Genomic DNA, 25,277 nt, shown 5'->3' with positions numbered 1-25,277 from the left:
AAGAACTGATCTCAACTTCAGATAAATACATTGTTAAATAAATAATCTGTTAACTGGCATAATGCCATATTGACACAAGCAGCAAAACAAATAAAATTTCTTGAGATCTATACATCCATATTGGTTTCTTATAATAGTAAAATCAGATGTCTGACGTGTTCAAAATCCTCAAAATTTCTTTTCAGAACTTTTAAAATCTTGGGCAACTTTTGGAAATTATGATTTCTAATTTGGAATTTTGAGAGTGGTAATACAATATCATGTTTAATGTAGAGTCACTTCGTTGCTTTGCTTTGTTAATATAAAGGACGTCTTTTTTGAAGAGCACCATGTAAATACTCAATTTAAAACTTGCAAATATCATAGAATGCTACATTTAGGATAATGAGATCAAAGCACAAGAAGAATTAGTGTTATATTTTTTTCTCAAAACAAATGTGGCAAATAAGAAAATATTTCAGACATTGTGACTCAATGAACACAGAGACCTGTATAATACAGTATCACTTTTAGTGAGTTTTAATTATTAGCTTAGCATATTGCATTCTTTCAGTTTCCAAACCAACTAACTAAATTAAAAAATATGCAACTTTCTGCAGTAATTCAGGTTGTTTTTTTTTAATAACTTTATCCTCAAGGAGTTTTGGAATTCCTTCAGAAAATTACTTAAATAAATATTTGGTGAGTCAAAATGTTGACAATTGTGTGTGTGTGTTATCTAACTATGAAATGAAAACTCAATCTCAAGTTGAAAGCATCACCAAAGTTAGTCAGGTTGCACAGTTATTCTATGCAGTTGCCTGGTGAAGGAGAGGTTAGCTGAATCATTTTTACATATTTTTGACAAAAATGGTAATCTAGCAAGCAAACTGCTATAAATACTGCAATTTTCTGACCTACAAGAAGACTGCTGTGACTATAAAGGCCACATTGTAGAAAGTAATGAATTGGATATGACTTGTTCACTTGGCATTCTGAAATAACCGAAGGGCTTTCCTTACCCCCACACACACATAAAAATTGCTTGGCTGTGTAGCATGTAGTAAGCAAATATGACATCAGTATACTTAATACATTTATTTCTGACAAAGTATATCTACAAACTAAATCTATTATCAAATCAAAATTGAAATTTCCTAGCATTAAAATAGTGTAACAAGTGATTGCTAAGCAAATTATGAACATGTCTTTTTGCCCCATGAATTTGGGCACGAATATGTGGCAATGATATCCAGGCATATTAATAGAATAGTTTTCATTATATAGTATTTTTGCTCATTTCTGTTTCTGTCCAAGAAGCGAGAAGCCATAGAACTGTGATAGCGAACTTATGGAATGCGTGCCATAGGTGGCACATGGAGTCATATCTGCCATCAGCTCCAGTGTACATGCGCGTGCTGACCAGCTGATTTTCGGCCTTTGGGAGGGTTGGAGAGGCAGTTTTCACCCTCCCCAGGCTTCAGGAAAGCCTTCAGAGCCTGGGGGTGGTGAAAAACAGGCCCAATGGGCCAACCAGAAGTTCGGAAATTTCTGGTTGGCCTCTTGGGCTCGTTTTTTTGCCCTCCCCAGGCTTTGGAGGCTTTTCTGGAGCTTGGGGTGGGCAAAAACAAAGGTTAAAGCATTCTGGATAAAAATATGGTGAATTATGCAAAATATTTTTAAAAAGAGGATAAAGTTTACCCCTCAGTTATTCTTGTTAGGTATAACTATTGATTGTACTGTTATAGAGACTAATTTGATTTTGAACCTAACAACAGCAGCAAGACTGTTGGTGGCGCAATACTGGAAGAAGGAAGATTTGCCTACTATTCAAGAATGGACATTCAAGATCGGTTTGGGTGGGAAGGGTGGGGGAAGGGAGGTAAATATTTGTAAAAGCTTTTTAAAATTTTCAATTAAGAAAAAAAAGAGGAACTGGCGGCCGTAAAGATAGTCATGGAACTGCTTGACACCTGCTACGGCTGCCAATGCCTCCTTATCCACTTGACTATAGTTGCGTTCAGTCGGGGACAGCGTTCTAGAGAAAAATGTGATAGGAGCTTCTTGCCCCGAAGGTAATACATGGGATAGAACAGCCCCAATTCCATAGGGAGAAGCATCACAAGTCAGCGTTAGAGGAAGGGTAGCATTGTATTGTAAGAGCACGGCAGAGGAGGTAAGGAGATGTTTAATATCATTGCCTTAGCCTCCCTCGCTCCCCAGTGGCAGGTAGCTGTACTATCCAGGAGACTATGCAATGGTTCCGCGACAGAAGCCTTGTGTGGCAGAAACATCGCATAGAAATTCAGGAACCATAAAAAGGCCTGTAATTCAAGCTTTGAACAGGGGGTGGGGGCCTGCTGAATAGCCTCAACCTTGCTGGAGTGGGATGTATCTCATTGATGTCAATTAAAAATCCCAGGAATTCGACAGAAGGAACCCCAAGGTGGCATTTAGAACGCTTAAGCCTCAATCCTGCTGACCTAAATCTGGATAGGCTGTTCCGTGTTTTGATGATGAGATCCATTTTGCTAGAGGCCGCGATCAATACATCATCGAAATATGGAACCACTCTGTCTAGCGCTTGGAGTAGCCGCTCCATAAGACTTTGAAATATTCTCAGAGCGACAGAAATCCCAAATTGCTGCCTGGTGCAGCAGAAGGCCCCTTTATACGTTACAATTGTTTGTGCATCAGCAGAGGCCGGATCCACAGGTAACTGCTGCGACGCCTGGGCCATGTCTAACCGCAAAAATGTACCCATGCCCCAACGAATGCAAAAGATGTTGCACCACAGGAACGGGGTATGGATGCGAATTTAGCGCCCTATTCATGGTCAACTTATAGTCCCCACATATACGAACGGACCCATTAGGCTTCACAGGGGTAACAATAGGGGTTTCCCATTGTGAGTATTCAACAGGTTCAAGGATCCCCTGAGCTACCAATTTATCAATTTCAGCCTCGACCTTAGATTTTAGGGCAAAAGGAATTCTCCTAGCCTTCAATCTTATAGGGGGAACATTTAGGTCTAAATTAAGGGCGATGGGTTTGCCTTTGTAGTTACCTAAGGCATCATTAAACACATCAGCAAATTCAGTGGTCAACGAATCAAAGTCATTGGCAATGGACACAGAGTTCACGCCATCAATTGACAGTCCAAGGGGCTGAAACCAGTCCAAGCCCAACAGCGTAGCCAGAGGTGTGGCAACAACGACAAGAGACAGCCGAGCTTTGAAGGACTTGAATTCAACGAGGACAGATGTGACTCCTAACACAGGAATCACGTTTCCCTGATAGTCATGCAGGCAGCAGGTGGAGGCTTGGAGTTGTTCTTTGGAGATCGATGGAAGCAGTTGTTGTAGAGACAGCCAGGAAATTATTGTCTTAGTGGAGCCAGTATCTATCTCCATGCGGCATGGCTTCCCTTCAATGTGTACAGTGTTGAAAAGTTTTTGTGAACCCTTATACAATTCAGAAGCTGATTGAACGACCCAATCCTCAATCATTTCCTCACCATTCACAGCAAAGCATTCATTAGTACAGTTTTGTGGAGGCTTGGAGTAACGGTAGCCAGAGCCCTGGTCATTTTGGCAAGTCTGGTCAGTTAAATTCACCCGGCAAACCGCTGCTATATGGCCTAAGCGGCCACATCGTTGGCATACCGCCTCCTTAAAGCGACAAGTGGAACAGAGGTGTTTGCCCCTGCAACTCAGGCAGCCATCACTTTGTTTTTTGGCGGGCTCCCTCCTGAGGTAATTTTTTGACTGCACACGGCCGACTTGCTCAGAATCATTAGAATTGTAATCATCCTGCCCAATTTGTTGGGTAGTAGAGGAAGATAGAAATGGTGGAGGGCCCCACTATGCCTATTATAAATCTGTGTCGTACTCTTGTCAGCCAGCTCTGCGGTTCTAGCCTCGTCTACAGCAGCCTGTAGTGTTAATTCAGGTGTTTCAGGTTTTGATAAAAGCTGGCGCTGCAGCCTAATGTCCTTTACCCCACATACAAATTGCTCCAATAGAGCATCATCTAGCTCCTTAAATTTACAAGGAATCACCTCCTGTCTCAGTCTGGCCAAATATTGGGAAATTGACTCAACTTCTAATTGTAGACACTGTCTAAAAGCATGTCTACGTGCTATTTTTGATGAAGCGGGGAGTAATGGTGTTTCAAATTAGTCATCAAAGTATCCCACGGAACAGTATATACAGGCATTGGCGCTGACAATGCCCTGGCCATGCTAAACATTTCTGGGCCACAAGCACTGAAGAAGAAACCCATCTTCCTGTTTTCTGACACTTCAGCGAAGTCATTTGCCAGTAAAAAACACTCAAATCTTTCCAGAAAAGCCTCCCATGACTCCTTCTGGGCGGAGAAAGGGGCAAAAGTCAGAATAGCCGACATCTTAAGTAAAAAAAAAAATCACTGCTATCGATAGGCTAGGCTGCGTGAAGTTTCTTCCCTACTCCTCATCGCCAGTATTATGTACTAATATTATTTACTTGACTGAGGCGATCCGTTCAACAGTAAAGGTTTATTCAACATCAACTAAGCACAAATCATGACAGAACAGAGAAACTCCAGTTTCACCGCTCTTTTATATCGGAGCTGTCAAACCGGCAACCAATTAGAACAACGTTAGCTTCCTTAGGCGCCGCCTACATTGACCAGCCAGTCCTGTCATCGGGTGGAGATGATTGACACCTCGCGTTTGCCTAGTCTCAGACATAACAGTTTGTCATTCTGTTTAGTTTAGTTTATTGGAATTTGTAGGCCGCCCTTTTCCCTGAGGGGACTCAGGGCGGCTCACATAAACTAGGAAGGGGGGGGATACAGACAACAAACTAGAGACAAATACTAAAATGGTAAGCAACATACATTCATCATTCGGGAGGGGTCACTATCGTTATCCCCAGGCCTGGCGGGCGAGCCAGTTCTTCAGGGCTGTGCGGAAGGCTTGGACGGTGGAGAGGGTGCGGATCTCTACAGGGAGCTCGTTCCAAAGGGCCGGGGCTACTGCTGAGAAGGCCCTCCTCCTTGTAGTTGCCAGCCGACACTGGCTGGCCGATGGAATGCGGAGGAGGCCTAACCTATGAGATCTTATTGGTCGCAGGGATGTAATCGGCAGAAGGCGGTCTCTCAAGTATCCAGATCCACTGCCATGAAGGGCTTTATGGGTGATTAATAGCACCTTGAAGCGCATCCGGAGATCGACAGGTAGCCAGCGCAGCTCGCGGAGGATAGGTGTTATGCGGGTGAATCGAGGAGCACCCGCAATCACTCGCGCGGCTGCGTTCTGCACTAGCTGAAGTCGCCGGATGCTCTTCAAGGGCAGCCCCATGTAGAGCACATTGCAGTATTCCAGCCTGGAGATCACTAGGGCCCGAGTGACTGTTGTGAGAGCCTCCCGATTCAGGAAGGGTCGCAACTGGCGCACCAGGCGAACCTGGGCGAATGCCCCCCTGGTCACAGCCGTTAGGTGGTGGTCAAATGACAGCTGCGGATCCAGGAGGACTCCCAAGTTGCGAACCCTCTCTGAGGGGTATAGAATTTGACCCCCCAGCCTGAGTGATGGTATATTAGTCAAATCTTTGGGAGGAAAACACAACAGCCACTCGGTCTTTTCCGGGTTGAGCACAAGCTTGTTAACCCTCATCCAGTCCATAACGGCCTCAAGACCCCGGCTCACCACATCCACCGCTTCATTGAGTTGGCACGGGGCGGACAGATACAATTGAGTATCGTCCGCATATTGATGGTATCTGATCCCGTGCCTGCGGATGATCTCTCCCAGCGGTTTCATGTAGATGTTGAATAGTAGGGGGGATAAGACCGACCCCTGAGGCACCCCATAATTTAGGGGCCTAGGGGACGATCTCTGCCCCCCCACTAACACCGACTGCGACCTGTCCGAGAGGTAGGAGGAGAACCACCGTAACACGGTGCCTCCCACTCCCACCTCCCGCAGTCGTCGCAGAAGGATACCATGGTCGACGGTATCGAAAGCCGCTGAGAGGTCAAGGAGGACCAGGATGGAGGGATGTCCTTCATCTCTGGCTCTCCAAAGATCATCCATCAATGCGACCAAAGCGGTTTCTGTGCTGTAGCCGGGTCTGAAGCCTGACTGGAAGGGGTCTAGGTAGTTTGCTTCCTCCAAGGACCGTTGGAGCTGAAAGGCCACCACCTTCTCGACAACCTTTCCCAGAAAGGGAAGGTTGGAGACAGGGCGATAACTATTAAGGACAGCCGGATCCAAAGATGGTTTCTTCAGGAGGGGTCTCACCACCGCCGCTTTCAGTGCGGCGGGGAAGTTCCCCTCCCGAAGGGAGGCGGTCACAACCGCCTGGATCCAGCCTCGTGTCACCTCACTGCAGTCCCTGACCAACCATGAGGGACACGGATCCAAAGCACAGGTGGAGGTACTTACAGCTCTCATGGCCTTGTCCACATCCCCGAGGGTAACATCCTGAAACTCAACCCAGAGCTGTTCTACTTGGTCCCCCAGTGTCTCGGCTGGAACTGCAGGAATGGAGTCCAAGTCCGACCGAAACCGAGCAATTTTGTCCGCTAGAAATTGGGCATATTCTTCGGCTCTGCCCTGCAAGGGTTCCCCCGCCTCCCTTTTGTTCAGTAGGGAGCGGGTTACCCTAAACAGGGCGGCCGGACGGGACTCAGCGGATGCAACCAGGGTGGCTATGTATGATCTTTTTGCTGCCCTGAGTGCCCTGGTGTATTCCCTGGTGCAGGTGGTTACCATTGCTCGGTTCGATTCGGACTTGTCGGACCTCCAACGGTGCTCTAGGCATCTCCTCCGGCGCTTCATCTCCCGGAGCTCCTCGGTAAACCAAGGGGGTCTCCGGGATCCGCTGTCTCGGAGGGGCCGCAGTGGCGCAATCCGGTCGAGGGCCTCCGACGCTGCCGAGTGCCACGCAGCAGTCAGAGTCTCCACCGGACTGTGGGCGAGAGTGTCAGGAATAACCCCAAGCTCTGTCTGGAACCTTAACGGCTCCATAAGACGCCTGGGGCGGAACCACCTGGTCGGTTCCTCCTCCCTACAGTGGGGGTTTGGCCTCCGGAAGTCGAGCCTCAGTAGGCAGTGGTCTGACCACGACAGGGGTATGATGTCACTCCCCCTCAGACCAAGATCACAAATCCACTGCTCCGAGAGAAATACGAGGTCAAGCATGTGTCCCGCTGAATGGGTTGGGCCTCGAATTACTTGGGTCAAGCCCATGGCTGTCATGGAAGCCATGAACTCCTGCGCCCCGTCAGAGCTTTCACCGAGCGACGGCAAATTGAAGTCCCCCAGGACCATCAGCCTAGGGAACTCAATTGCCAGCTCGGCTACCGACTCGAGGAGCGAGGGGAGGGCTGCTGCAACGCTGTTGGGAGGCAGGTACGTTAGCAGCAGACCCACTTGACCCTTGAGGTCCAACTTTAACAGCAAAGACTCACACCCGACAATCTCCGGAGCAGGGACCCTACGAGGAACTAACGACTCCCGGATAACGGCGGCCACACCTCCACCCCTTCCCTGGGCTCTAGGCTGATGCAGCACCTGAAATCCTTCTGGGCACAGTTCTACAAGGGGGACTCCTCCCTCTGGGCCCAGCCAGGTCTCAGTAATACATGCCAGGTCTGCCCTCTCGTCTAAAATTAAGTCCCGGACGAGAGGAGCTTTATGGACAACAGACCTGGCATTTAGCGACAACAGCCTGAGACCAGGGTCCTGACTACTCACGCCATCTGGTCTTGGAGTGGGACTCCTAGGGCCGGAAGGAGGGATCTCTGCAATGTAGCGAACCCTCCTTCCCCGGTAATGGCCTGCCCTAAAGTCCCCGCCGTATCTGCCCCTCCCTGTTACGACCGCAATACCCCGACCCTCTCCTGTGTCGCTGGTCCCCTCAACCACCCCCATCGCCCCCGCCACTCCCGGCAGGCCCTCCGAATCATACATACTCAAACGCTCTCCCAAACAATTCCCACGTAAGTTAAAAACATAAAAATACAACAATAATGGCAATAAAAAGTGGGATCATTCATTCAATTACATACATACCACTAACATATCCCATACAAAGTAAGAAAAGAAGAGGTAGAGAAAAGAGAGAAAAAGTGGATTGCGCAGTTGATTAGGGTGCGAGTCCAGGCAGAGCCAATTGGCTCTCAATAATAATTAGCGTCCAGTTCTGGTCCAGAGAGGGTATACAGGGGCGTAACTCACGTCCCCCTTTTTTACAGGTCTGAATAGGTCCAAAGAGTCCGGAACAATTGGGGAAAACAGGGGGTCTTCTTCTTCCACAAGCGATGCCCCAGATATAGTCCCAGAGATGGTAGCAGGTGGTCGTGTTAATAATGTTTAAAGCCAGATGGAACTGAGCTAGCGGGGCTGAAAATCCAAAGTCTGTGACCAAAGGTGGGCAAGGGTTAAAATGCCACAGTAGGGGGGCGTCAGATGGTAGATGGAAGACGCAGGGAAAAGCCTCACCGCAACCAGGGAGGGCAAAGAGTAAAATGCGTCCAGAGGGCCACTTGACCGAGCAGGGGCAAGGGAGGGAGGAGGCGATGCTGGAAGGAAAGTGAGGCTGGATAGTAAGGGCAGCTGTCCGGAGGGGCCGATGCAACATCAAAAGAGAAAATCGCCCATCCAATCTGCTCAGACCCCACATTAGTTCAATTCGTCCTCTCTCCCTCCAGAGCAATAATGGTCTTACAAAGCCCCAGTGAGGTAGCTCAATAGGCACGATGAAATCGCCTAGATCGCCGAAAAACGCTGCCGTTGTAGCAAACGTGGCGCCGCCCCCCCCACCGAGTAATGCAAGCAGCTCACGGCTTTCAGACCACCAAAGTTGTGCAGTCCGGGGTCGCCCAGAAGCAGCGACCCCCGCAAAGGTCTGGGCTGGTTCAGCTGGTTCAGTCTGAGCTGGTTCTCTCTCCCTTTCAGGCCCGATGAAATCGGTTAAGGCGCTGGGAGACGCCGACATAACGCCGCCGCCCCCCACCGCCGAATAACGCAGGCCGCTCCCAGCAGACAAAACAGCAGGTAAAACAGACCTCCGAAGTTGTACAGTCCGGGGTCGCCCAAAAACGGCGACCCCCGCCAAGGTCTGGGCTCCTCGGGTCCCTCGAATTCCGGACATCCCCAGGACCCTCCTGGAGAGTCAAAGTTGTTTGTACAATTCTTTAGAATCTCATATTCCCTGGGGACAGGATATATCACTCCCATTTTTTGAATGGTAGATTTCTTGTGCTTCTGAAGAACGAACTGTCTTCAGGGAACTGATTCTTGAATGAGAGTAGTCAAACTCAATTGAGCCAATCCATATAATAGCTAAAGCTGTGGCAGTGCCGGAATTTTCCAAAGCCCCCCTGAAATATTTCATATAATTAGTGGATGCTTCTTTGCCAATTTATTTATATTCAGCAGAAACAAGCACAAAAAATATATTGTCTCTTTTTTTGAAACTGAAATACAAGTTTTGTTTATTCCACCATGCATTACCTCCTTGTTAGCTTTTAATGTAACATTTGATTGCCTATGGCATCATTTTACCTATGAAACAGAATTATTCTGATTGCAATTAAGTGAATATATTTAGATAAGTTTTATGTCAGTCTTCAGGCATTGTATTTAATACACATAATCCAAAAGTATAAAATATGATTTCTTAAAATGATTTTACCTCATTATAGCAGTGCACTGACTATAGATTGTCATTCAAATCCTTTTTAAATTAATACATTGTTCTGTTTTAATATACAAGACGCATTTACAATGAAATCTTTGCAGAGTTACTTCATCCCCCACTAGATTCTATAGTTGTCAATTTATGAGTGCAACTCTGGCCTTTGTGATATGCTCTGAACTGTGAAGGGCCAAATAAGCAAATTTATTGTTCTATTCTTCTTTATTCTGGATTTGCTCTTTGATAGAATTTGGAGTTTTTAATTTTCTAGATGGGAAAAAGAACTTTTTTATTTTTAATATATACTTGCACTTCTGCATACTATATTCTGCCTATATCACCCTCTTACTTGGCTTGGTCCCAGTTTGATTCCAGTGTAATCATTGTTTAGTGATTTATGTTTGGTGTTCTTGGGAAGATGCAGAAAATATTTGGTGGGGGACACACTTCTTTGAGATTCCTATGAACCTATTAAGTCTGCAAATCCTGTTTACTGTATATACTCAAGTATAAGCCTAGTTTTTCAGCCCACTTTTTGGGCTGAAAAAAGCCGCCTCGGCTTATACTCGAGTCAGTGAAAAATTTGCCCGAAATGGAGGAGAAAAAGGGGCGGGGCCATGCCGCTGGGTGACACTCGTGAATGGCCCAGTGCCCCTGTGAGTTTCCCCTCCCTCTGTGTCAGTTTGCCGCGCAGCGCGCACCGCACCATCCCCCCTCCTCACGTTCTAATGTAATGCAGGGCTGTCTTACGATTCCCCTTCCTCCCCCTCCTGCCGCTCTGCAACGATGTCCCACCTCCTCCTTGTTATGGCAAGCAGCCACATAGCGATGTCCCACCTCCTCTGGTACAGTGATCCAATGATAGGAATCACTGTGCCGTGTGTCATAGGAGGCGGGACATCGCTCCCGCGGCTGCACGGGACATCATCATCACAGCGGGACATCAGCATCATGAGGTGAGTGAAGTATTTCATTGAATACACCGCTAGTTTACTGTTTTTCTTTGAAATAAATATTCAAAAACATTATTGGTATCTATTTTTATTTTTGAAATTTACCGGTAGCTGCTACATTTCCCACCCTAGGCTTATACTCGAGTCAATAACTTTTCCAGTTTTTTGTGGTAAAATTAGGTGCCTCGGCTTATATTCGGGTCGGCCTATACTCGAGTATATACGGTACTTTTCATGCTCACAGATTTTGCCTATATATGGATCATTCATACACTTTAATTGTTTTGTGGCATTTCTCAAAGATTTTGAGGAAAGTGGAATATCCCTAGCTACAACATCATTATCTACTTCTTGCTTTGATGTGCACATATTTCTTCCCTCAAAATCAGTGGCCACTGTTTCTCCTATTGCCTGCCTGCAGTGCTCAAATAATTAGTAAAGCCAGTGTGATATAGTCAAGGAGAATACTCCACTGATTGATTACGGTATTCTTATCCTACTCAAAACCAGGCAGTATAAATCAAACCTACCATATGCTCATCTTTGAACTTCCAGAAATATTAATCCCAAAGAACAAAGAATGACAGGTGGTGTTACTAAGGATTTTCAGTTGGAGGAAGCTCGTTTTTTTTATCCCATGTGCTTTTAGCCAACTGTGCTTAATTTTAGTTAGGGGAAGATACAGCTTCTATCTACCCAAGTAATGATTCTGTTTATTTAACTTGTCCTCTAAATCCCATTTCCCACCGCTGTTATGTTTCCTCTTAAAAATGGAGAGCTCCATGGCAATTTATAAACGCACTCATTCACAAGATTTAAAGCAAAATTGTGTTGAAACTGATTTATGCTACCTAAGTTGGAAATGCTAGGCTATTTGACACAGAATCTCCCATTTCTTTGGTAAATTGCAGCTTGATCATATTCAAGGTAACTTGGAAACAAATCAAATATGAATGTTCATTTCTGCTTGTGTAGGACTGCAGCTTGTAAAAATTTGTTATTTTTTTGCTTATTTGTTTGACTGAACAGACTCTTTCCTTTAGCCTTTCATTTCCTATTCATAATGCTGACTAATATTTAAATAAAAAACCATTGGTACTAACTTTATGTCATTATATCAATTCATGTAGACTGTATACTCCTTCCACACATTATATAATCATGTTGTATTTGACTTCATGTTGTAAGTTTCTGTTAAGTTACTTTTAAGTTACACCTAGATGAATAACAATTTTTCAAAAAAAGTAAGCTATATGCAACTTAGACCATTTTCATAGCATGATGGATTTTCATCCTTCTAAAGTAGCGATTAGGCTGCACATATTATTTTGTTATTTAGCATGCTGGTCTATCTGGGTTTCTACTGTAAGCTTAAAAGATTTCCTGTCTGCTCAGGTCCCAATGTAGATCAGAGGCCCTTCTCTTTCATTTATTTATTTATTATATTTTATGCCATTTACCTACCTCTACTTATTTCACACATGTGGAGAAAAAAATTATGCATCTCAGAAACTCGAGATAATAGACATTGTTTTGAATATGTGAGTATTTTGTAAATATCACTTTATAAATATGCGGCTTGGTTGCAATAATAATAATAATAACTGTTGCCAGTCCCCAAACAGTGCAACAGTTGTTGCTTCATTGTGTATTGTTAATAATGGTTGTTGTTGCTGCCAATAGTATATAATTTAGATACTTTTTCCTCATTTAATGCATCTAAATATTTTGCATTTACTTTGCTATTTCTTGCTTTAAACCAAGAAGAGTAGTTGTAAGCTGCACAGGTAGTTCTTGCTTATCAACCACAGAGATCAGCAACTCTGTCACTAAGCTCCATGATTGCTAAGCAAATAATAATAATATAACTGCAATGGATGTATTATGTCTCTTTCTTATTTATTAAATGAATCATTGGGTTGTTAACAAGACATCATGTCCATGACTTACAATTTTATTTCCATCTTCTCTAGTAACTCTTTTGTTGGAATCCACTTGGGAAGTATGTATGCAAATTAGGTCACATGACTGGGGCCTCTGCAACAGTAGTAAATGTGGGCTGGCTGAGAAGAACCCAAGTGGCAATCAAATGACTTTGGGATGCTGTTATAGTAGTTGATATGAGAATCTAGGAATCTCTGTAGCAATAACTGCCTTAATCTTGCTTAATAACTGCCTCCTTAAATATTTGAACTTACAATGGTGTAAAAACACCTTTGCAACCTATTCTGTTCAGGAAGAGTATTGATGAATAACACTGGACAGTGGCAGTAGTCAAAATATTTCTTTGTTTTAAAATTTATTTATATATTCATCATTATAATATTTATAAAAATGCATCTATACTATACCTATAGTATTCAGATATATGTGAGTTTATTGAACAATGTCATCTGGAGATCACCAGTCCTACTGAATATTTAGTTTATATGCTTGGTTGATTTCCAGTGAAATTTGTAGATAAGCGATAAATTGTTTGAATGTATTTTGAATACTGTGAACAATAAGTAGAAGCTAATATTTGCTTTGTGTTAGCAAAATAATTTCTTAAGTCATTTTAATTTATATTCTAGTCTTTTAATATATTTTAGTTGACATGTGGTTGTGAAATCCCCCCCCCCCCCAACTTTATCTCTAAATTTCTATTTCATGAAGTTTGGCACAATACATTGTGATAGCATGTACTGTAATATCTATGATTTTATTGTGTGCTTTTTAATTCAATTTATTTATTTGTCAAATCTATTTGCCAATTAATATGGTTGCCCATTTCAAACAAATTGATTCTGGGCAACATAAAATAACATCTAGAAATAAAATATATTACAAAAACAATTAAAAACAATTAGACTAGTAAATATAGATTAAAAACAAAACCACAAGCAAGAGAATTTCACACATAATACAGTTAGCTGCTATCTTGTCTACCACAGACCTTTTATCATGTTAAATTATTTTGAATTGTGTTTTATATCTTTCAGGGCATACAGGGCGGTTATTAAAATCCTTGTGTTTCATGAGTTTAACATTTCTGCTTGTGCACATCATCTTTCAAATCACAATAGCCAGCCTTGAAGCTGCAAAAACTATTCAACCTAATTATAACTGTGAGTATAATCTTTTTAATTTAATATTTTACATAGCTTATGTGGGAAGCATACTGAAATATGAATATGTGAATCAATTTAAAAAATGATAGTTTTATTTTCCAATTTAGTAAAATAGTATTTTGGTTTGTTATAATTTTAAAATTATGTTATTGTTTTTTTTTTAAATGAGTTTCTTCCTATTTTGTAAAGTTTTTCTATACAATGTCCCCTAACCTAATTTTGAATGTAAACCTGTGCTAATAAAACAATGATGCAACTTTTCCTTCATGTAATCCTGATACATACGTATATTTGAGGGATCCTACAATTCTGGAGGGGTTTTAGCACATGTGTCATAGGATATTTTTATGAAAATCAAGATAGCTATGCATATAAAAACCAAGCTTCCATCATGACTTATTTTAACCATACCCTACAGATATTAATAAGTTTTGGACAATACAAACGTGTTACCAGGCTCTGACTTAGCCCATCTATTTTTCTTAGTATAAACTGTTGTAAATGTTGCATAGTAGAAAACTCCCAGCTAAAATTATACATAACCTGAGTTTTATTTCATTTTACTTGTGGCAATGGGGCTAAATTTTGGTAGCAATTTCTTGTACCAAATAAAATTTTCCAAATACTTTTCTGTATATGCAGGTCTCTTCTTAATGTTTAGAGTGAAATATGTATTGATGATGCTAGAAATCTTATACTTGTGTAATACTTTGCTTATTAATCCAGAATTTACAAAGATGACAACCAGAAAATCAGAGGAGAAAAAAATTAAGAGAAGAGCAATTTCAGTAAGTGTCTGACTTACAAAAGGACTAAGTCTCAAAATTAATTATGGAGAAAGGGCAGAATGCTGAATCAAGAAATTTCAGATATTTTGTTAATAAAGTATGTTTTGGAAATGAATGGCTTCTGTTGTTGTGGGACTTTGAACCATCTTTAGGAATTTTCTGAATTCAAAATAAACATTAGATGGATCATTATATTTCCTCATATATTGAATGTGTTATCCAGTTAATCAACAAGTATCATTCACAATGTGAAAATAATTTTGAATACTACCATTCACAAAATTATCTTCCTATTGTGATTCTCATAATAAGATTATTATACCTCCCAATGACCAATAAGATCTCACAGGTTGGGCCTCCTCCGGGTGCCGTCGGCCGCACAATGCCGGCTGGCGGCCCCTCGGGGGAGAGCCTTCTCTGTAGCTGCTCTGGCCCTGTGGAACGATCTACCCGTAGAGATCCGGACCCTTTCAACTCTCTCGGCCTTCCGAAAAGCCACCAAAACCTGGCTGTATGGCAGGCCTGGGGCTGTTGAACAATGTTCCAGCCCCACCTAGACTGAATGTATGTGGTTTTTTTAAAAATTGTATCTTTTTTATTCCTAATTTTTTAATTTTTATCTGTTTCTGTAAGCCGTCCAGAGTCCTACAGGATTGGACGGCATACAAATATATTAAATTACTAATTACTAAATTATTTTAAAAAATCGATTTTCCAGCAGTGGGCAATATGCAGTCTTCAGAATTGGCCTTTTTAAATCACTCTTGGATCCCATCTGGTCATCAATCAACAAACCAATCTGAAGTAAGAAATAGAAATACTATGCTGTTTTTCAAGTTTTAACAATAGACATACTGCAATTAGTACTACAATAAATTTCAACCAAGTTACTGCATAACTTGCATATTGCATACTGCAACAAATTTCAGCCAAGTTACCACTGAAACCACAACCCACCTATATATGTAAAATAGCTTTACTTAGTTTGTAGCCTAAGTGCAACCCTTGCTCATCCAAAGTTTATCCATCCCTGAACCCTACAGTAACTCATGAAAAACCTATGTAATGCCCAAAATGTGCCTGTAGAAGAAAAGCTGTTTTAAAATAAAGGAAGAAAGGGAAAAAAATAAATACTTTAAAAAAAGATGTTAATGATTCCTATCAGTTTTCCATTTCTAGAACTATTTTCTACATGTGGATCTATTTGCAATGATAAAAACTTTTAAAATTTATTAAAGTATACTTTTTAAATTTATTATAAAGTGTATTCAAACTTCAAACAAGCAAAATTCAAGCAAGTCAAGGCAACATAGAGGGCAGCATCGTGGCTCAGCGGTTAAAATGCTGGGCTTGTTGGCTGGAAAGCCGGCAACACAGGTTTGAGTGCTATGCGACAAGGTAAGATCCCATCCTTGCCCCAGCTCCTGCCAATTTAGCAGTTTGAAAGCATGCAAATTTGAGTAGATAAATAGGTAGATTTCTGTCACCAATCATCCCAAATAAACTGATGATAATAAAAATCAAATGAGGATAAGAAAAATGCAAAAATCAAAGCGAAAGTTATATTATTATATTCCAGAGGTGGGTTTCTGTTGATTCGTCCTGGATCAAGTGAATCAATAGTGGCAGTGGCAGCAGGAGGCTCAGCCCACCTGCCCAGATGCTTCTGCACAAACTCACAAGCAAACTCACGAGCAGATGAGCGAACTAGTAGTTAAATAAATTGAAACCCACCATTATATATTTATATTTATATTTATATTTATATTTATATTTATATTTATATTTATATTTATATTTATATTTATATTTATATTTATATTTATATTTATATTTATATTTATATTTATATTTATATTTATATTTATATTTATATTTATATTTATATTTATATTTATATTTATATTTATATTTATATTTATATTTATATTTATATTTATATTTATATTTATATTTATATTTTTTATATTTATATTTATATTTATATTTATATTTATATTTATATTTTTTTATATTTATATTTATATTTATATTTATATTTATATTTTTTTATATTTATATTTATATTTATATTTATATTTATATTTATATTATTTATATTTACATTTACATTTACATTTACATTTACATTTACATTTACATTTACATTTACATTTACATTTATATTTATATTTATATTATTTATATTTATATTTATGCTGATAAATAAATAAAGGGAGACTAGTATAGATCTATTTCAAGCTATTTAGCTCTCATCAGCTAGCCACACCCTTGTTGGGAATCGAACCCAAGGGTGTGGCTAGCTGATGAGAGCTAAATAGCTTGAAATAGATCTATACTAGTCTCCCTTTATTTATTTATCAGCATAAATATAACAAATGTAACAAAAAGGCAACAGTAAAAAAAATATTGGGTTTCTGTCTGGATGGTCTCTTGTGACGAGCCAAAGACAGAGAGTGGAAGTGTGACCTTCCTCCCATATTTGGGCATACCAGGGGTTGTGACTTTAAATTATATATATATATATATATATATATATATATATATATATATATATATATATATATATATATATATATATATATATATATATATATATATATATATATATATATATATATATATATATATATATATATATATATATATATATAACACAAATATAACAAAGGCAACAGTAAAAATATTGGGTTTCTGTCGTGATGGACTCTTGTGACGAACCGATTGACAGATGATGGAAGCAGTTAGCTTCCTCCCATAATTGGGGCTTACCAGGGGTTGTGACACTAAATATATACCTTTTTCCCTGGCTTCAGGTGATAAGGAGGAGACCTGTGGCATAATGGCTAAGTCGTTTGCCTAAGATGCCATACAGCACAGGTTCGAATCCCAGTAAGGATATGGCTAGCTGATGAGAGCTAAATAGCTTGAAATAGATCTATACTAGTCTTCCTTTATTTATTTATCAGCACAAATAAAACACACACACATACATACATACATACATACATACATACATACATACATACATATATTCAATATGCTTTGTTATATCTGCATATAAGACTTGTTATCTCTCACTTCAGAGGACATGATACAGAACAATATATTTAACTTATAGGAAGGATATATATTAGAAAAATGACTTAACATTAGGAACATGATCTTAATGAATAGTCTTTCCTTCACCGAAGGTACTTTATTCAAGCAGTTGTTTATTTAGAATGTTTTATTTTAAACTCTTATTGAATGGTTACTGGACATTTGGATAACATAAACCAGGGGTGGGGAACCATGGCCCTTTTATGACTTGGGACCTTATGACCATGCTGGTTCAGAAATTCTAGGAGTTGAAGTCCACAAGTCATAAAAGGCCCATAGTTCTCCACCCTCTGGCCTAAACGGTCCTTTCTCACTCTACGATTCTAATTCTCATGTAATGCCGTTGAAGATGGAAAAGATTTAAGTTGCATCTTAATCCAGAAGCCTAAAGCAGCAGAAGGCAGATTTTTTCCTCCTCTGGATTTAGAGCATTAGATGTTTACAATTACTTTGGAATTTATTCTGGGATGTAGTTCAATTATGATGATATGGTTGTAGAATTTGAATTGATAGGCTTGTCAAAGTGTAATGAATATTTTTTTCAGAATGTTAAATTGAAAAGGGGCACAATGTTCTTTGCAAATTTATATAATTTGAAAGCTGAATAATCAACGTGAAAATTTAAAGTTAAATGAGACTGTTAAATAATTCAAAATTTGTTAAGCATGAGAACTGTTTTATGCAAGTGGCCCAGTTAGACCTGTGTGTTATTTCCAGTTCTAATCTGTGACAGTTTTGAGAAAACAAGGGAGATTTAATAAATTTTGACAATAAGTATGTACTCTAAAATTTTATTGTGGCATAAAGGCAGATTTGTTATCATATTGGCATTTTTATTAGTTGATGTAAGGCATTGATATCTTATTTTTAAGTCTGCTCGTTGATTTCCAGTGGAAAGTAGAATGTCTGTGAATGTATAAAGTTTTATGATTTCTTGAAATTTGTGGCAGTCTTTCTAGATATACTAATTTTTATATTTAAATTTTAGTTACAGCAACTTTGGCAGCAAATATCTTGATTGAAAATCCCTTTTGTTTCAAATTAAGTTGCATCATGGTATCACTATAGCAAGCTGTTAAAACTATGTTTCAGGAAACAGACACTTCTAAAAATGCTTTTTAAGTATGAATCAAAGGTTCTGTTTAATTTCATGCCAACTATAACTTCATAATAGTTCAGAAGGGAGTATTCACTATATTTCTGTTCTTGAAATAATAATGGGTTTTTCATGAGCCATTAGTATGAGCCTAATAGTGTGTAGGATTTTTTCTGTTAACTATTGCTCTGTCCATGTTGCTAAAATTTTACCTTCTTTCTCTAGAAAATATTTTATTTTTCTTGTTGGTTGAGTTGCATTATTTTCTGCCATCTGTAGTTGTTTATAGGCATATTTTATATTATAAAATATTATCCCTGTTTTAAAAGAATTTCCATTTCCATATATAATATAAGCTATTCAGAAGAACCATATAAGTAACAGTCTCTGTCTCTTCCATTTTTTTCCTATGCGATACATAACATTTTTTTTCAAAAAAACTGAATTGTGGTTCATCTCAGTGATATGCACTAAGGGAGGGGAGCTAAAAACCATAGGGAAGGTGGCAATTGTAGAATGCAATTGAAGCCTTGCCCCTTTGAATTTATATATCATGTTTATTTATTTAGGTAAGGTTTTTATATGTTCATTCAACTCAGGTAAGATCATCTGGGCGATGTATAAAAATAATCAATAACAAATGCAAAATCCCCCCGCCCCAAATCACAGCATTAAAAATCAACCAAAACAATGACATGGTAAGCCAGAACTAAAATGTACCATAAGTCATCTGATTAGGAACTCTGCTCATCCAAACCCAAAGGTCTGGGGAAAGAGCTGGCTCTTGACTGCCTTTTTGGAAGCCTGAAAGATTAGGGCCAATTCTGTACTGGCAAACATTCAAAAGAGGAGGACTGTCTTTTGACTGTCATTTTACCTGTTTTGACTCACCCACGAATACCAGCCCAAAGGCTCGGAGCTGCCATTCATGGGAGAAAACTGGGCCAGCTGCCAAGACTTGTGCTTACCAGATGTCCTTCCTCCACAAGCAGACCAGCTGCAAAATCTACAAACTCTTGATAACTGACTGTAACCCTCAGCCAGGAAGCCCAGTTGTGGGTACCCACTCTCATGGCCTTCCAAAAAGCTATTAAGACCTGGCTATTACGGCAGGCCTGGGGCTGTTGACCTCTGGATTGAGGTCCATCCCTGCTTAGATTGGGTGCATGTTGTGCCTTTTTAAATTTGTTGTGTTTTATCTGTTTTTAATTTTTCTTAACTTCTGTTTCTGTAAGCCGCCCGGAGTCCTTCGGGATTCAATAAACAGTTAAACAGTTAAACAGTGTGGACAATAGCGTGTCAGCCAGCATTTGAGCGTCTGAAGTCCTTTTTTGCACAAGAGCCAGTGCTGAAACATCCAGATCCCATTTGTGGTTCAGGCAGACGCCAGTGATGTAGCAGTGGCTGCAGTTCTCTTACAAAAGAACAATGAAGGAGTCCTACAGCCATGTGCCTACATCTCAAGGAAGTTGACAGGGACAAATTCAACTGGCCCATTTGGGAGAAGTAGGCGTTCGCGGTCCAGTGGGCCCTGTTGATGTGGCATTTACTAGAAGGGGGAGGGATACCCTTTGAGGTCTGTCCAGACCACTAGACTTTGGAGGCCCTCCAGACCCCGCAAAGATTGTCGCCAAAACAAGTTAGATGGGACTTATATTTTTGGTGATTTAACTTCCAATTAAAATATATACTGGGTGGCTTGGACTTTTTAGCCGATGCCCTCTCCCGCAAGCCACAATAGCACAATAAAAGAGAGGATCTAGTAGGCTATCATTCCAACCTCCCAGCCTAGGGTGTTAGTCACTCAACAGGCCCCACCAGCACCAATCCTGTATGCCCAGGGGGAGGACCTCCCAGTGCAATCCAAGCAGCACTCCCAATGGACCAGTGGTTTCAAGAAAATCAAACTTTATTAACACAATGAGAGGGCTTTGCCTGAAGGAGTCGAAGTTATACGTACCAAGTGTGGTACGGGTGGCCATGCTACCACAATGTTCTCTTGGCTGGACATTTTGGGTTCCTGAAGATTCTGCATTTAGTAAATCGCCAGTTCTGAAGAGGGACATAGAGGAATATGTAAGGAGTTGTGTTGTTTGCACTACCATGAAGGCCCGGCCTGGGCAGCCACCTGGTCTTTTACACCAGGTGGAAGCTCCGATTTGGCCATGGGAACAGATAGCCATGGACTTCATTGTGGATTTACTGGACAGCCAAGGGAACAAGGTCATTTGGACGATAGTAGACCTGTTCTCCAAGCAGGCTAATTTTGTAGCATGTACCGGCCTTCCATCTGCTAGGAAGCTGGCCAAACTGTTAATTTCCCATGTTTATAGACTCCATGGCATCCCCAAAAGAATAATTTCAGACAGGAGAGTGCGATTCACTGCCCGGTTCTGGCACAGATTCGTGGCGATGGAGTCTTCACAGGCACTTAGTACAGCTTTCCACCCCGGAACCAATGGTGCTGCAGAGAGAACAAATGCGATGGTGGAGCGCTACTTAAGGTGTGATGTCCAGTATCAACAGACCGATTGGGCTGAACTTCTCCCCTTTGCAGAAGTTGCATATAACAATGCAGTGCACAAAACTATGGGGTTTACCTCATTTCATGTGGCTACGGGGGGGGGGGGAGTTTGTCCCAATTACAGAGTGTCCTTAAGTGCGCCCAGATGACATGACCTCGCAGGAGTGGATAGCCCGGATGCAAAAAATTTGGAAAGTGATGAGGGATGCATTATGTCATTCTTTTGCCAGATATAAAAAGAATGCCGACAAAAGGTCCAAGGACCTTTCTTCATATGCCAGAGGGTATACCTCTCCACTAAATATCTCAGGCTGCCGTTTTCATGTAAGAAACTTGGGCCCAAATTCATTAGGCCTTTCCCAATTGTGCAAGTTATTAACCTGGTCACAGTGCAGCTAAGACTCCCCCCCCCCATCGGGAAAAACACATCCAGTCTTCCATTGCAGCCTGCTCCAATCAATTCAGGCATCTGATATCAGAGGAGACCCAGTACAGCCACCAGCCCCGGTTACTGTAGATGGGGAATAGCACTATGTAGTGCAAGATATACTAGATACCAGGAGGCACAGAGGACGGTTACAATACCTTGTTTTATGGAAAGGTTATCCCCTGTCGGAGGCATCATGGGTTCATAGCAAGCATTGTAGGGCACTCCACCTGGTAGCGAGATTCCATGGCAAACATACCACAAAACCGGGGGAAGGGGTCCTTCGACTCCTAACTGACTGGAATTTTTAGCTCCCTGGATGCTGTCTCTGTGGTAGAGGGGCTCCAACCAGCCCAGAGGCCCGGAACTGCCATTCAAGGGAGAAAACTGGGCCAGCTGCCAAGACTCATGCTTACCAGATTTCCTTCCTCCACAAGCAATCCAGCTGCGAAATCTACAAAGCTCTTGATAACTGACTGTAAACAATTCATGATTAATTACCGGGTGGTTTTTGCTTGGGGTCACAAGGTGATGTGCATGCGCAAGCGTGGGAGTGTGGTTTATCCTAATTACCAAGTAACTATAAAAGGTGGTGGGGAGCACCGCATGGCAGCTCTGACAATTTTATCATTGCCTTAGTGCTTTGTTGGTCAGTTTGTGCTGAGGAAAGATAAACTGCATTTTCAAACTGTTTCTGTGTTTGGCTATTTTCATTAGGCCTTTGGAACCTGACAACAGGTTCAGGTATTCCAAACATAAAACTGTGAAAGGATTTCCAATTTCACTCTTCATTTTTTTGTATCATCTTTTTTGTAAAAAACTGCACTTTATAGGAGCTCCTTTTCAAGGTCTATTACAGTTGCTTTCAAACCATTAGAGACTACCCACACCTTTGGAACATGCTGAATTTATAGATAGGTCGTGTATAATATTTTTCAGTAACTGGACAGATATGGGACCAAGATGTTACAAGATGTTCCTATTGCTGTTAGTACAATCTTGCCAGCTTCTATCAACCTAGAGTTTACTATGAAAAGATTACAGAGAAGCAATTTCCTACAATTAATAACTTTATTTTGGATTTGCTATCATATTCAATGAGAAAGAAAGAAAAAGAAAGAGGGAAAGGGAAGGAAAGAAAGGAAGAAAGGAAGAAGAGAAAGGGAGAGGAAAAAAGTGAAAAACAGAAATGAGAGGGAGGGGGAAAGAAGAGAGACCCTATTCCCACAGAAAACACTGAGCCATGAAACCTTGGTAGGCATGTCTGGGGAGGGGAATGTCATGTGACTGGGTGGGAGTGATGTTGAGCTGGCCACACCTACCCAGGTTTTGTGGCTCCCGGTGTTACATAGTAGCAAAGAAAATAATTTTATGGTTGGGGGTCACCACAACATGAGGAACTGTATTAAAAGGATGCGGCATTAGGAAGGTTGAGAACCACTGGCCTAAATGAAAAAAGGAAAAGGAAAAAAAATTGAAGGAGTAGTCCCAAAGTGGAAGAAAATTTGTAAAACAATTCTTATAAATAGTCAACTTTGTTGAATGGAGTCTTCTTTTTCCTGAATGAACTGTGGTATACTGTCTTTTCGGGTGGGGGCAGTGAGGATGTTTTATTTTCCTGATATTGGATCAAATCAATGTAATCCTCATTGTTTTTCCTTGTGTTCTTTAATTGAATTGATATATTTTCTGTTTTGAGTACTAAAAAATGGCATCCAAAAAAATCAGTGTTTCTGATATTACATCTTAAAATAATATAAATGATGCTTAACATTTCATTTCCTCACACACACACACACACACACACACACACATATATAGTTGCATATTCTATACTAGTATTAGTTGGATCCAGTTTAATTCATCATGAATTTTTGCAACATGCATTTACAATGTTTTATATTGTATATACCTTTGTATGTGTGTGTGTTACCTGTTTCACGTTTGTTTATTTTTTTAAAAAGAAAATGTACAAATATCAATATAGCAGGAACTATAGAAGGAAGTTGTGAAAAGGATATGTGATGTCATTATATTGTTATCTACAATGACACATAATATATCTGCAGATATATCTTTGACATTTACCAGATGGTGGAAGAACTAATTTGGTATTTTAGCTTTGTTTTATATAAAGTGTAAATTTGATTTACTTCCTTACTTAGATATCTTTCAGAGATTAGAGGTTTAGCCAATTTTTCTTAAACATGAAAGTTAATGAAAATGTAATATGGCATCACTCATCACAATGCTTGTCAGGAAAATTGGATAGGATGCAGGAAAGACTGGGGCTGTCATTAGACAAAACAGTAACAAATAAGCAGTTTTATTTTATTTCCTAGGTTACAGTATATAGATTTACTACTATAGCAGAAATTATTATAATATATAGTAACTTAGTTATTTATGATGGAATATGAGTCTGGCTAGTTTATAGAATTATATTATAGTGTTGCTCCCACTGTTAGGAAAAGAACTCTGGAGTTAATTCTCCATTTTACTACACTTGTTTATTTGAGGAAAAAAATTGTGTGTGTGCAGATTTATGTCTTTCTATATTACAGATAGTTTTCACTTAATAATTAGACCCGGGATTTTGATCATAAGTTATTGTGGCTGTTAAGTAGGTTAACCATGTGACCTGACTCAATTTTACAACCATTTTTATGATGGTCTTAAGCAAGTCCATGGCAATTAAGCAAATTAAATGGTCATTAAAAAAAAAACCACATGGGAAATGAATCCAGCATATTCAATGGGTATTTTCCTTGAAGTTTTCCTCTAAAAAGAGCAAAACAATAGTGCAAATTGTGGTCACATGACAATGGATGCTGCAACTGGTTGTAAATAAGATCTATCTGGAATGTGATCTCATGATTATGGATGTTTGCGCGACAATCATAACTTTGAGGATGGGTGATAAGAATTTTTTCTGAGTCTATCATAATAACTTCAAATGATTGTTAAGTAAGGACTAGATGTATATAAAAACATTGTGTGTAGAGTTCCTATGCATAGCACAATAATGCTGCAGCATACTTACCCATGATCCTGTAACTGCATTTATATGCTATGCCAAATCATATTTTAGTATGCATTATCCTTAGTGAGTCTTTGGCTACCATGCTTCCTTCCCATATGGCCAAAAAAGAGTGCACAAGCTTTTGCTTTCATTTTTATATAAACACATGTTGCTTTGGTAAGATCTGGGTCTTTCTTTAACATTATAACTATCTCCAATTTAAAAAATCATACAGATAGTCCTTAACCAACAAATGTAATTGAGCCAGGAATTATGGTCATATGTTGTGGCAGTCATTAAGCAGTTTTGCAAACATGTGAGTTACCTTTTTACATTTTCTCATTTTAATTCAAAGATTGGAATCCGATATCACAGAAAATTATTAGCATACTTAATTTTGGCTTAATATAACCTATGAATGCAACCGATTGTGCATTATTTCACCATGATTAAGAAACAATTTTTAATGCTATGGATGAATCTGGTCAATGTTTTCCTATATTTTGGAAAAATACCATTTTTTTATAATGGCCTAAGTAAGTAAGTAAACAAAAAGATACTAAAAAGGGGGAAAGGGGGAAAAGAAA

At 40.2% G+C, this 25,277-nt stretch overlaps 1 protein-coding gene across 1 annotated transcript in view; it reads left to right on the top strand.

Moving 5' to 3' along the window:
• Window positions 1-25,277, top strand: part of PIEZO2 (piezo type mechanosensitive ion channel component 2) — a 217,105-nt gene that overhangs the window by 66,308 nt on the left and 125,520 nt on the right. Inside the window, exon 3 of the mRNA XM_087707301.1 lies at window positions 13,603-13,728. Within this exon, the coding sequence (XP_087563427.1) occupies window positions 13,603-13,728 (126 nt within the window). The remainder of the gene's footprint in view (window positions 1-13,602; window positions 13,729-25,277) is intronic.

Source organism: Thamnophis sirtalis, unplaced genomic scaffold (genome assembly GCF_051295495.1).
Source record: "Thamnophis sirtalis isolate CommonGarterSnake01/CBP01778 unplaced genomic scaffold, rThaSir2_p1.2 scaffold_2, whole genome shotgun sequence".
NCBI classification, from domain to species: Eukaryota; Metazoa; Chordata; class Lepidosauria; order Squamata; family Natricidae; genus Thamnophis; species Thamnophis sirtalis.
The sequence above is the reverse complement of the archived record's forward strand: the minus strand, read 5'-3'. Positions and strand labels throughout refer to the sequence as shown.